Genomic DNA, 13,602 nt, shown 5'->3' on the forward strand with positions numbered 1-13,602 from the left:
TTACAGCTGCAAACCCCTCACCTTTGCCTTATAAGGAGGATATCCCATCATAATCACAGGTCCTGCCCACACTCAAGGGGCAGGATTATACTAGGGCATGGGTCATTGGGGTCATTTTAGAATTCTGCCTACCACCTTGTTTATTTTCTCACTGGATTTATCAGGGTCGGTGGGGGTGGGGACAAGATCCTCCTTGCTCTTCATAGCTGCTTCCAGACCGTTACTCTTCTACCTCTCTTGAAAAGTATAATGACAAATATAATTAAGAAAACACTGAGGGGCCGGCCCTGTGGCCAAGTGGTTACAGTTCACGCATTCCGCTTCGGTGGCCCAGGGTTTCGCCCGTTCAGATCCTGGGCACAGATATGGCACTGCTCATCAAGCCATACTGAGGTGACATCCCACATGCCACAACTAGAAGGACCCACAACTAAAATATACAACTATGTACCGGGAGGCTTTGGGGAGAAAAAGGAAAAATAAAATCTTGGAAAAAAAAAAAAAAAGAAAACACTGAGTCTTTGGGACTTGTGCCGTTTGGCGTTACCATTATTGTCTCTCCTGTTTTACTGTCATCTTCTTCTGTACTCCTGGTATCTCCTGCTTCTTTGTAAAAGACATTGTCACTGGACTCACAGCCTTCCACTTTGCTCTAAACCCTGTCATTCCTCTGGATGGCTTCAGTTTCCGTGCCCACCATGTGGAGATGTGTCAGTTGGGAGGGAAGAAAACATAGCAAGGAGCGTCTGTATCAGCCCCTTGATTCTGTGAGTGAATCTTAGTGATGTCAGAAAGACTATGTGGAAACTTATTTTGCTATTTATTTTGTATTTTACATAGCTATTTCTTTTTTTGTTCCTTTAGATACTTCAGAAATTTTTGTCGTTGTTTTGTTTAATGCCAATCTCCCTTGCTTAAGGCGAGAGGTAAAGGAGAGGGATCAGGGGCCGTGTTTGGGGTAGAATGTTAGAGCCTGAGCAGCTCACCTCTGGGCCCTGGGTGTGGTGTTGACTATAATTATCAGAGAGAGGAGGGAGGAGACCCCTGAGGAAGGGACCAAGGAGTCAGCCCAGGCTCTGACTGGTCAGCTGTCTGGAGCTGCTGAGACAGCCAGAGTGATCTGTTTCATTTTAACAAAGGTGAGTCCATCCCCTAAAGTGTGCTTTGGTTGCCAAGTACCCATCATGTTCTGATGTTGATAAAGCCCTTAGACTGTGCTAACTTGAGTAGGAACTTTGTCAGAACCCATTTCCTCTTTCCTGGTCCTGCCTCGGTTCTAGAGTGTTGTCCTGAGTCCCACACTGGACTACTGACTTCATTGAACATCTGACCTGATAGGCCGATTGCAGAGAGTTTTTCTTAAATCTCTTTATGAATGCTTAGAGTTCAGTCCTTAGTGTACAGAAGCTTGCTGTCTTAATTAGGAGGAATTTCCCTACTGTTGTGGACCTTTTCCTATTTCATCTCTCTTAGCTATCTCTGTTTCTCTCCGTAGTTCTGCAACATGCATCAGAGAGCAGCCAGTAGTGACTCTGCATGAACCCTCTCTGTCGCTTCTCCTTTTGTGAGCTGAGGTGGAAAAGAGGGTTTGAGTGCTGCCTGGCAGACTCACTTCTCTCGAGCTGCTCTGTCCAACACTGTAGACACTGGCCACATGCAGATATAAAAAATTAAATGTAAAGTAAAGAAAATTAAGTAAGATAGAAAAAATTCAGGTCCTCCTTCACACTGGTCACGTTTCAGGTGCTTCGTAGCCACATGTGACTAGTGGTTACCATATTGGACAGCAGAGATATAGAATGTTTCCCTCATTGCAGAAAGTTCTTTGGGTTGGTGCTGCTTTAGAGTATTTTCTTCTCTCTGGCCATATGCAGTGGAGATTCCAGTGGCTTATCCTCTCTTGGGATAAGCTTCAGCTTAACTGACTCTTGGGTGGGACCTGCCTGTCTCGCTGCTCTGAGGCCTTTGGCAGTTGGGTTACACCTGCAAGTCAGCTTCCTGCAGGAATAGCCTGCTCTCTCTGCAGAAGGATTTGAGAGTGTCCTAGAGAAGACTGGCCTGTCCTGGGAGAGCGCCCTCATGGGGCTGGAAATGCTGACCACTAGTTTTCTATTGCTGCTGTAACAAATTACCACATATGCAGCAGCTTAAAGCAGCACAAATTTATCCTCTCCTAGTTTAGAAGTCACAAGTCTGATACAGGTCTCACCAGGCTACAATCAAGCTGTCTGATGCCTTTCTGGAAGCTCGAGGGGAGAATCTATTTTCTTGCTGCTTCAGGTTTTTGACAGAATTCAGTTCTTTAAGGCTGTAGGTCTGAAATCCCTATTTCTCACTGTTTGTCATCTCAGGGCTGTTCCCAGCTTCTAGAGGCTGCCCACATTCCTTGGCTCCTGGCCCTCTTCCTCCATTCTCAAAGCAACTAAGAGCAGGTTGAATCCCTTTAACAATTCAAGTATCTCCTGCATCATCTTCTGTCACATCTCTCTGATTTTAGCTTGGAAGATTCTCTGCCCATGAGGGCTCATGTGCTTAGATTGGCCTACCCTGAGAATCCAGGATAATCTCTCCATCTCAAAACCCATAACTTTAATCATATCTGAAAGTCTCTTTTGCCTTATAAGGTAAATTAGGGCATAGACATCTTTGGGAGGGATGTTATTTTGTCTACCATGTGCCTCCGGATTAATTCTTTGCATGTTATTAAGTAAAAATAGCTTATTTGAAATGTAGCTTATTTGAAGAAGATACTTAAGATCCTACCATCTTTGTGTAAATGATATTATTAATTTTCTTTGGGGACTAAATATCAGGGGAAGACAGGAAACATCAGGAAAGGAGTAGAGAAAATGAAGAAATGGGGAAGGTGGTACCTGGAGAAAATCTTTACCATTTAAACAATGTTTTATATTGCTTTCTGCATGGTGAAACACACAACCCATAAGAGTACAATTTGGAGTACATTGATAAAATAATTGCCAAGAATCCCTGAATTAACCACTTACTCATATTTCATCTTTTAAAAAATGAGAAAACCTATACCAAAGTGGCATTACAATCATGAAGATAAATATCTGAAATTGAACAATGTTAAAAAGAATAATCCTATCAAATTGTGGGTGCTTAATGTAATATATAACAGCTTCCCTGCTTATTAGATTGCTAACTTTTGATTTTTTTGATACCTCGATAAACGTTGTTTGATTTTAATGTTTGTTGCCATTTCTATGTTCACTATAGATTTCTGCCTTCATTTCTAATTTAGTATGTAAAATATTACATAAACATTTAGTTTAATGATTCTAGACTATCTATTTTAAATATTGTACAGTGATACTCTACTTTGTAATAAACTATGTAATTTTTGAGGATGAACCTAGTATTTACCTTTCCAATCTTTCATTTTATTTATCTTGTTAGCTAAGAAACCTTTCCAGCTTGGACCTACGTCATATCACTGAACTGGATAATGAAACCGTGATGGAAATTGTCAAGAGGTGCAAAAATCTTAGCTCTCTCAACCTCTGTCTGAACTGGATCATAAATGACAGGTAACCATTGTAACATCTTAAAAACAATTTTCCAGAGGCAAACATTTGTTCTATGTACCAAATACTGATTATCATTATAGCAAGGCATGTGAACTTTAAGGAAAATTTAATGTAACCATACCTTTTCAAATAGATATGTTTAAGTTTTTAAAACCATCCAGATGTATACTTTTAACCCATCCATTGCTTATATTTGTGACAAGGTTTTTATGTGTTAAGATTCAAATGTTTACCTAAACAATTATAACAGCAGTCTGTTGAATTTTTTCTTTGTCATCCATCCAAGATATGTTGTTTGTTTTTCACTTTAATATTTTTGCAACTTTTGTGGTTGATTTTGCTGTTCACTTGTCAAGAGAAATGATTCTGAGAAGCTATTTCAGACGTTATGTATTTAGATCCTTTCTCAAGGATGGCATTTTGTTCTCTTATAAATATAATTTGTTTTGCAAATGAAAGTCATGTGATGGAAACTTTAATATATAGTGTAGAAATGTGTAAAATGGATAGTTTTTTCTTATGAAAAATTTATAATTTATCTTATAAGAACTGATTTTTCTTTGAAACATTGCATGAAGGAAAAAAGTGCCAGAACCCTTGAAAGTAGACTTTTTAATGATAAAAACAGCTGCAGAGTGGCGCTACTTTACTGTAACTAATGAGTTTAGGTAGGTTCTTAAATATAGGCTTGAGACGAGATTCTTGCCCATTAGCTTTCCAAGAATAAGTTTTTTTTGTTTTTTTTTTTTAAAAAAGATAAGCCACTGGGGTTGGCCCTGTGGCGTAGTGGTCAAATTTGGTGCATTTGGCTTCAGCAACCCAGGGGTCACTGGTTCGGATCCCCAGTGTGGACCTTCACCACTCGCCAGCCACACTGTGGTGGCGACCCACATACAAAATAGAGGAAGATTCGCACAGATGTTAGCCCAGGGTGAATCTTCCTCAAACAAAAAAAAGAGAAAGATCGGCAACAGATGTTAGCTCAGGGCGAGTCTTTCTCAAGAAAAAAATAAATAAAAGGTAGGCCACCAAAAATATTTTGCTTTCAAAAGAGAAAGCACTTATTTCAGCTAAAATTAGAACTTATTTAGATTTAAATATTTTTTCACAAATAGGAGTAATGATTTATTAAGTTTGTGTCAGATAATGCTTTAAATTCAAGATACTTCCCCCTCTACTTTTAATTTGCTTTTATACTTTAAAAATAAAATCATGTAGACTCCATTTTCCCCAATTATGTTAAATTTTAGTGACATTTTCTTAAATTACCCTGCATTCCTTTTTAAATTATGTGATAGACTTTGACTTGGCTTTCTCTTAGTAAAATTTTTCCTGACATATTTACTAATCTAGAATGGGCACATGGTCATCATTTATAAAAGGTATTTATTGTTTTTTGAGTAATAGTCACTGTAGGAAATATATCAAAATCTAAAGGAAGTTGATAAACATTTGAAAAATAAAATTCTTTTCTATAATCAACATTCTTCTACACAGTCAATTATATGACAGCTTAATAATCTTTTAGCTGTTTTTTGTAACAACTAATAAAGTAAGTAAAAAGCATTTTCCTATGGTTTTAGGTGTTTAGCATTAGCTTAATATTGAGATAAACTTAGTAATGTATTGAATTAAAAGGAGAAAAAACTGTTTCTGCAACAAAAATGATTATGATAAGGATTGCCTTTCATTCCACAACAATTTTCTGTGTACGTGACCTTTGTAGAAGAGTCGGTACTTGAGACCACAGAGGTAAAAAAGATGCAGTCTATATATGATTATAGGGGTTATCTCCTAAGTAAACGTTTTGCTTAGGTTTGTGTCATTTAAACAAAGATATTCAAGGACTTCTAATCTTCTAGCTCTTCAAATGTTTATTTAGCCGAATCTGGGTATTTACAAATGAAAAAGTGGGCAGCCCTCCCTGTGCCTTTCCTTCCCTTTGTTAGGCTCCGTCTACTCAAACCTCTTGCTATTTCAATCATTTTTTCCTACTTAACTCTAATGGGTATTTGCTATTTGATCCCAAATATATGTACTGTAGAGATTTATTTGCAAGGAGTGAAAATGTATTTTTATGTTTTTAATGGAAAAGTTTGTATTAATTGGGAAAAGATGCATTTTAATGAGGTTGAACAGTAGAGTTTTAAAGATCAGACTCTTTTAAGTTTTAATTACACTACTTGCACTTATCCTGTGTACTGTAATAGAAGTTTCAAACATTAAAACCCACTTTGCAGTATCATCTAAATTACTCATCTCATTGTTCTTGCCATACTCTATCACTAAGCTAAGTAATATTTGTAATTATATTGGTATAAATCTAGGACTTCCCGTCAGACTTAATTATAATTTCAGCACTTAGCCGGGATGGGTTAGTAACCTTTCATATAGAGGTCACTGGAATGCACTAATGCATTTAGCCTATCAATTAGCGTCTGTTTTACATTTGTTCATTATTATTATCCTCTAATAAATCAGGAAGCATTTATTAACCCCCTACTAAATACTTGTTACTGTGTCTCAGACTGTGGGGACTGAGTTCCTGCTGCTCTCAAAGGTTGCTCTCTTTAGGTGACATAAGACTTAATGAGTGAGATAATAGTGAGCCTTGTAAGGATAGAAGGGAGGAAAATAACCTTTATTCCCCAGGTAATTGATAGGCACTTTACACATGTTCTCATTTAATCTTTTCAACATCTTGTGTTCAGTGGAAGGTCATACTATTCCTATTAAATTTAGACCATTTGTTTGACTTTTCTATGGCTTTTCCAATGGATAAATTTTTCCATCAGTGCTGCAGTAAAAACTGGGTGAGGACAAACAAGAAAAAACAAATGGCTAATGAGTCATTTTTATTTCACAGCTGAGATTCACACACAATTGATATTTATATGTAAAAGTCTTAGGTTTTTTTTTTAACTAATCTCATTATTTTCTTTCATAATCAAAGTATAATAGAACCTTTAGATATTATTTTATACATAGTACATATGAAAAGTATCTGTTTAATGCTGCCAGCTTTAATAAAAGATACCTCACATGAAGATAAACTTTGATACTCTTCTCAGTTCTTTAGATATAAGGTTTATTCTGGATTTTAAGTGTTCTTCTCTATAAACTTTTTTTGAAGTCCAAAATTTTAAAATATATAGTAATTGAAAGGCTTTATTGCTATACTCATGGTACTTTTTAGCATTTTGTGTTTCTTGAAGTGATCTGTGTGACTAAGACATGTTGTTCTTTATCTTTGTTTTTCTAAAAGCACTTTTTGTGTTTAGAGAGTTAAACAGCATGATATTTTCCTGTATTCAGAAGGATGGTCTAGTAGTCATTTGACATTTACCATTGCTTTTGAATACAAATAACATGCAAGTGGTTTATGAAAAGAGGACACTGACTATTTCTATCAATGATTTAAATTAAACATCTGGTTGTAATGTCTCCTCCACTCTCTCTGACTCTAAGTTTATTGAAATGTTTATTTGTATTTGATATAAATCCTTTGTGATTTCACATCCAATTTGGTAATCATCGTTTTTGTATGTTTGGCACAGAGTCCAAAGGCAGCATGCTGTGGATGTAAAAAGCTAATATGTAAAAAACTGAATGGTTCTGAGCATCTTTATAGTGATATGCTTATAATAGCTCTTTTGTTCTTTTTTGCCAAGAAGAATTAAATGAAACGTAATTGATTTTAATAGATCTTTACAAAAGCTTTTTTTAATATTTAAATTGACTATCACAGAGGAAATTAATCTCCCAATTTTTGATTTTTTTACATTAGTCCTGAAAATAAAGTTCAATCATATGCTCTATATAACCATTATCAAATATATGATCCTTTCATTGACAGCTGACCATGCTGCTCATTAATTAGGATAACAGTAGAGGGTAACAATACAAGAGAATTGAAAGATTCTGTAGCATCAATCAGCTAAAGTCACAAAACATAACAAAAGCCAGACTGGTTGGTAAAGTAAATTATGTTGCCAACTAGTTGAACTTGCCTAGCTAAAGATTTATTCTTTGAATTTGCCGTTAAAAAAAATTGAATGTATTAAATTTGTTGAACATTGATAACTAAGGATACTTTCTTTAAGGAGTTAATTTGCTGTGTGAATCTTAGATTTGTGTAAATGGGGCTATTACATCAGTCGACACTAAAATTTAGAGAATTTTAAATCTTGGACTGTCGTGATCAGTTTCTTTCAAGTTATAAAACAATATTTATGGTATGTTGCTATTTCACTTTACATATACTAGTTTTTAGAATAGTAACTATATGTATTTTCTCTTTAAATAAGATCATTTGAAATTGCAAACTGGTGGGCCACAGCTGAGTGCAGTCCATAAAGCTGTTTTGTTTGGCCTATACAATATTTTAAAAATTGAATTAGTTGCTAACACTTTAAAAATTGGGATAATTCATATAAAAATTCTGAATTTGGGCCTTCTCTTGGAAAAGTTACGGATCTAGCAACATTGGGCCCACATTTTCTCATCTCAGCAGTCTTTCCAGGATGAACAATGGGCTCTTCTCTTTGGCCATTCTCCATTTCTCCACTATTCCCACTGTGCATGCTCTATTCTTTTATATTATCTGCCTGTTCCCAACCAGTCTATAAATTGAATTCTCCTTTACTAAAATCCAGAATGTAGATATTTTTAGATATTTCTTATTTTAAATCAAATAGTTCTTTTTTAATTTAGTCTGATAAAATATATTAACAGATAATAGAGAGTTAATTAGTCTTCCTACATTAGTTTGTCATTATTTCAGGCATCAGAACTTTGGCCAACACGTGGAAGTTAGAGAGAGAGACAGAATTCAGCTTAAAATAAGTTAAGACCTTCATTTTCATTGACTGCTTTCCAAAATGGAGAGCTCACTCCCACTTAGTGTTCAAACAAAAGCGTGGTGAAAAAGTTTCCTGAATTATATAGAGAGTTGAACCAGTTTACTAAACTCGCTCCAACTTCAAGCCTATAATTTAAAATGAATTTATTTGCAGTGCTTAGTATCTGATTCATGATTCCTTTGTTTATAATATGAAGAAAAATCCTAATGCTGTTCTTTCTCTTTTCTTTTTCTGTGCATGCTCTTTTTAATCTTTCAGGTATACACAGGTTGAAGTGTGGAGTGACAGATTACTCCCCACCCTTTTCAGGGTTACTGACAGCACCCTGGCTCATGTAAAACTCAATGAGGCTTTCTATAAAGATTTTTCTAACTCCCTTGATCTTCTCTGGATGTTTATTCTGTTTCTTCTTTCAAATTTCCGTTGATTCAATAAAAAACGGTGACATTTAGAAATAAAGTTCAGAGAGGATTTGAGCAGGTGTTGGTGATATAAAATATTTGCTGAGTGCCCATTGTGTTTTATTTCCAAGAATTGTTTTGTGAACATATGCTATATATTGTATTTATAAGTGTTCAAGGACTGGGTGGATAATCTGCCATCTTCCTGTGAATGTCATGTCACAGTGGACCTAGAATTTTATTTCATTTCAATCCCCTAATATTACTTAATTCTCCTAGAGACCGAGGTTTAAAGATTGCCCAAGGGGAACAAACCTATCCATTAAATCCAGCAGGCATAGTTGAATTTGAGTTTGAGAATATTTTGTTTTCTATTAAAGTTAAGTGGTCTGGAGGAAAGGAATACTTTTCACCTTGGAGTATTGAGTGTGAAGTTTGAACAGTTTTGTCCTATAAAAGCCTGAAAACTTGGAAATAAAGAGGCGGCAAAAATAATGCTGACTATTGGAGCAGCTCCCTGGTGGTGTTTGTAGCTGCACTGTCCTGCTGTGTAGAATGCCAAGCAGGCTGGCTGCATACTTTTGGTGCCTAATTATGTGGTTGGACTGGTTAGGTGGAGCTTTAGTAAAACTGAATTTTAGCTTATTTCTGTAATCTGCATAGTTTTATGTATGTCCTATGATATTTATTCATATTTTTGCAGAAAGAATAAGAAATATACTTTACTGAGTTCTGAAAGGGTTATAGGGACAGAATGGAGTCTTTCTGAGCTGGTGACACTTGTTTGAGGCTGCCATATGTTTTGACACTGTCTTTTATATTTCCAATTGTTTGCAGGATCATCCCTAGAAGAATAGTATGGTATTGGAGTAAATACTAGTCCGGCTCCAAACCATCTACAAAAACAATGTATTCTGTGTCCTTTTCTCCATTAACCCCTCTCTTTAAAACCATGATTGGTTTTTGTCGTGCTAGTGAGGTCAGAGTGTATAATATTTTCTCTCTTTTATTTTTGGACCAAGGATAATAACAACAGCTAATAACAGCTACCATTTATTGCAGTCTGTGCCATACACTATGCTAAGTGTTTACACACACAGTTTCATTTAATCTTTACAACAACCCTGAGGAAGAAACTAACCTTTGTTCAAATGAAGGAATTAAGGTCCGAAGAGGTTAGACAGATCCCAACTAATAAGTGGTGGAACCAAAACTGGAACCCATTTTTGTGTGTCTTCAATGTCCAGGCGCTAATCACGAGGGGCTCACTGTCTCCCGGTACCTTATTCTGCCTCAGACCTAGAGTGACCTGATGTCCTGATTTGCTCAGGACAGTCCCAGCCCAGTCCTGTTGTTTTGGAATTCTGTCAGGTGTAGCATTTGTTCTGCTGCTGCTGCTCCATTCTGTGTTCCAGTGTCCTGGTTTGGATGATAAATTATATGGTCATCTTACCTCAGACATCAGATTATGCTTGATCATTCTGAACATCATTAGAATGTTACCTTCTCTTTTCCTTATGGGATATCTGAGAGGTGACAAATTTTGGATATCTTACTGCATATACAGAGTTATAAGTTTTTAAAACAGTTAATTTTGTAATAAAAAGTATTTTCCCCAAAACCCCATTTGTAAATGCTCTTCATTTCTTACTAAGTTCCTTGAGGGAAAGAAGGAAGTCTTGTTCATTTTTGTGTCTTGTACGACACCTGGCTCATAGCTGGTATCAAAAAGAAGTTTACAGATGAATTTTGAATAGGTATTTAAGAATGTAATGATACATATTTATTTTTAAAAATATTTTATTATCTATAAATGCTCCTTGTTAGTTGTAGCCAATACTTAACCATTACAGAGTAAAGGAGAATACTGGGTATATACTTTGTTGTCACTGAGTTAAAAAGAAGGAAATTAACTTTGTTGAAGGTTTCAATACTTTGATAGGAAATAATTGCCGTAACTAATTGGTACAGTTTTCCTAGTATATGTGATTTTTCATATAGCTGACGATATTTTTCTACAAAAGGTAAAGTTTCTCTGATAAAATGATTTGTACATCTGTCCTCAGATGAAATTCTTAGTGTATTCTAATTAAAGGAACTTTTCCGTTGTTTGGTACATAATGATATTCGATATGGTTCTGATATTGGTTCTCTCAATACTTCTAGTTACAAAATATCATTTTTAGGGAAGTATTAATTGATAGATAACAATAGAGTAGTTAACCTAGTAAAATCACTTGGAAGGGAAATCTATATGAGATGTAGATGTCTCAGCCTGCTTTGATTTTTAACTCCAATTCTGGTGATGAGATGGAAACTGGATTTGATGGGGATGAATTTGTCCTGTTGATTCTCTATGTTCACATTATTTTGTCTTTTAGAATGTGAATTTTTATGACAGCTCTAACGTATAATGGTAATTTTAAATTTCTGCTTTGTCTTTTGGTCAGAGTGAGCAATAATGCATAAGTAAACATTTCTGCAAATAATAATAATACAACAGAGCTTCTGTGGAATCACACTATTGATATTCCTTGATGTGCTACTCTGAATGCTGCTACAGCTTTTGTGTTTTCCGGGTAATATCAAGATAAGTAAACAGATTTATTAAGCATTTAATTTGCAGAATTTGAAAAACATGTTTTATGTGGTGTGAAATCAGAATCGTGATCAAATTGTTGGAAAGAATGGGACACATTTTATACGATGAGGAAGGCGGTGTTAAACACTCATGCATTTGGAGGCTTCCTAACCTCAAACCTGTTTTAAAATTGCCGACAATGAAGAAAATCTTCATTTATTGATGAAAAATTGCCTGCTTGGACAGATTTATGACCATCCCTCCCTCCCCAGCTTTCCCCAAGAGTTGTCTTATTCTTAATCCCCAACCAGAAATGGTAATTAAAATAACTCACTGTTGTCAAAATCTTAAAATGTATGATAAATGAAGCCTAGTAAATAGTGAAAATATGAGAAAGGTGATTAAATCTGACAATTTTCTTGTAAAAGGCTTGAGATGATAAATATCTCCTGTGATTAGTTATTAATTTAGTGCAGGGGATTTTACTTCAGCTTAAGATAGTTTATGAACAGTGGCATAAAGAAATATTTTAGAAGATAAGTACACACATGTGTAACCAGAGGAGGAATTGCTGGAACTTGATTGGTAATAATTAAAAATGGCAGCCCTGACATGTATGTACCTGGGCTATTTTCTGTGTGACGCTCCTTTCAGAAATTAAGAAAGAAGACATGAAAACATGAGGAATGACAGAGTACTTTCAGCTTGAACCCTTTTGCCTCATGAAAATGGAAAGGTTTTATGGATATCATTCCTCAACTGATAAAATATTTAATTTAAGTTGGTATGAAGTAACTCCTTGCTTGCTGAAGTGGAAAAAAGCAAACTTGTTGCATTAACAATTATCGTTGTACTACTAATAATTTCCCTTAGAGTGAATGTGAATTCTCTTATATTTAAAGAAAAGATGAAATAATAATGGTGGTTGTAATGAAGTGCTCCGTCACGTTGCTGTCTAGCTGCATGCCTGGTATATCACTCTGTTGGTGGCATATATCATTGTTGCCTGTGTAGTGTTTTGTTTATCAGTCTCTCTCTTTGTAAGGGGGACCCATGTCTTCAGCTTCAGCCCTCTGCCCCTACCTCAGCCCCTGGCACCTTGCATGGGGCCCAGCTCAGACGAGTAATTTAATATAGGCTTCTTGAGAGATTTATAAATACTGCTTTTGTAAGATGCCTAAGTCTGCTTTTAAATTTGTCTTGAACTCTGGCTGAAATCCAGGCCATTGGTTCAAATGCCTTCTTTCTTCCAAATTTATTTCTGAATAAAATTGATACTTAATAAGGTGAAGATTTAGTGTAATTGTCAGGATTCAGATAGAGCTTGCTTTATGTATTGCATGCTATTTATCTGAAAGCCATAGCTTTGTTTTTTTGAACAATAAATTGGATTTTAATATCGAATCATTGGGTTTTGTCCTTTTAATAGGGTCTTTGGAATACTTTCAAGTGAAGAATCAGAAACTTCACTTGCCTTTCATATGTAGTGATCCCTTGTATTAATTGAAAAGAGGCAGAGGAGATAGTTACAGCTTTTTTCTGCTTCTTGGTAAGAAAAGTAAGGCTATATGAGAAAAAAATGTTGCAAATTTTTTCTAAACTCTTCTTTTGTAGCACTTTTAAGTACTGCTCCTTAAATGTATGTTTAATATTTGGTTAATTGCTACTCTGAACCTAAACATACTGATTAAGGCCAAGTTCACATTAGAACAATTATCTGGTTAATTGCTCTGGTGCAAAAATAGGCTAAAAAATCATCAGAACATCGAGTTGTGAAAGCACTGGCAGGAGTTTCAAAACCACCGAGCATACCTACTGCAAATCACATCAGCAAAGCAATTAATTTAGGCTAATTGCTTTTCTGTTTGTTCAAGATGCACTTTGGAACTGTCTTTAGAAATCGTGGCAATTAAGATTAGTAAGAAATATAATTAAAGAATGTTAGAATAGTCACTATTTTTCAAAAGTGATGAGTATTCCATATGAACCTGTAGAGTTTATCTATCACCCATGTAGGACTTTGAAATAATTAAAGCAAAATAAAAGTATTTTAGACATTTACAAGATTTCCTTTAAAAATAAGTTGAGTAGGTCACCTGTTTGGGAACTCTAGCATGTGGTTACCTTTAATCCCTAATTATCAATTAGAATTATCTAATTTCAATAATGCACGGTAAGGTGCCTTGTTCACGTAGGAAGAGAAATAC

The 13,602-nt window shown here is 35.4% G+C and overlaps 1 protein-coding gene across 1 annotated transcript in view; it reads left to right on the top strand.

The window, feature by feature from the left end:
- The window catches only part of FBXL17 (F-box and leucine rich repeat protein 17), a 464,109-nt gene that overhangs the window by 158,013 nt on the left and 292,494 nt on the right, over positions 1 to 13,602 (top strand). The window contains exon 6 of the mRNA XM_008506642.2: positions 3,421 to 3,551. Coding sequence (XP_008504864.2) covers positions 3,421 to 3,551 — 131 coding nt within the window. The remainder of the gene's footprint in view (positions 1 to 3,420; positions 3,552 to 13,602) is intronic.

The sequence above is a fragment of the Equus przewalskii genome, chromosome 13 (assembly GCF_037783145.1).
Source record: "Equus przewalskii isolate Varuska chromosome 13, EquPr2, whole genome shotgun sequence".
In the NCBI taxonomy this organism is placed as follows: Eukaryota; Metazoa; Chordata; class Mammalia; order Perissodactyla; family Equidae; genus Equus; species Equus przewalskii.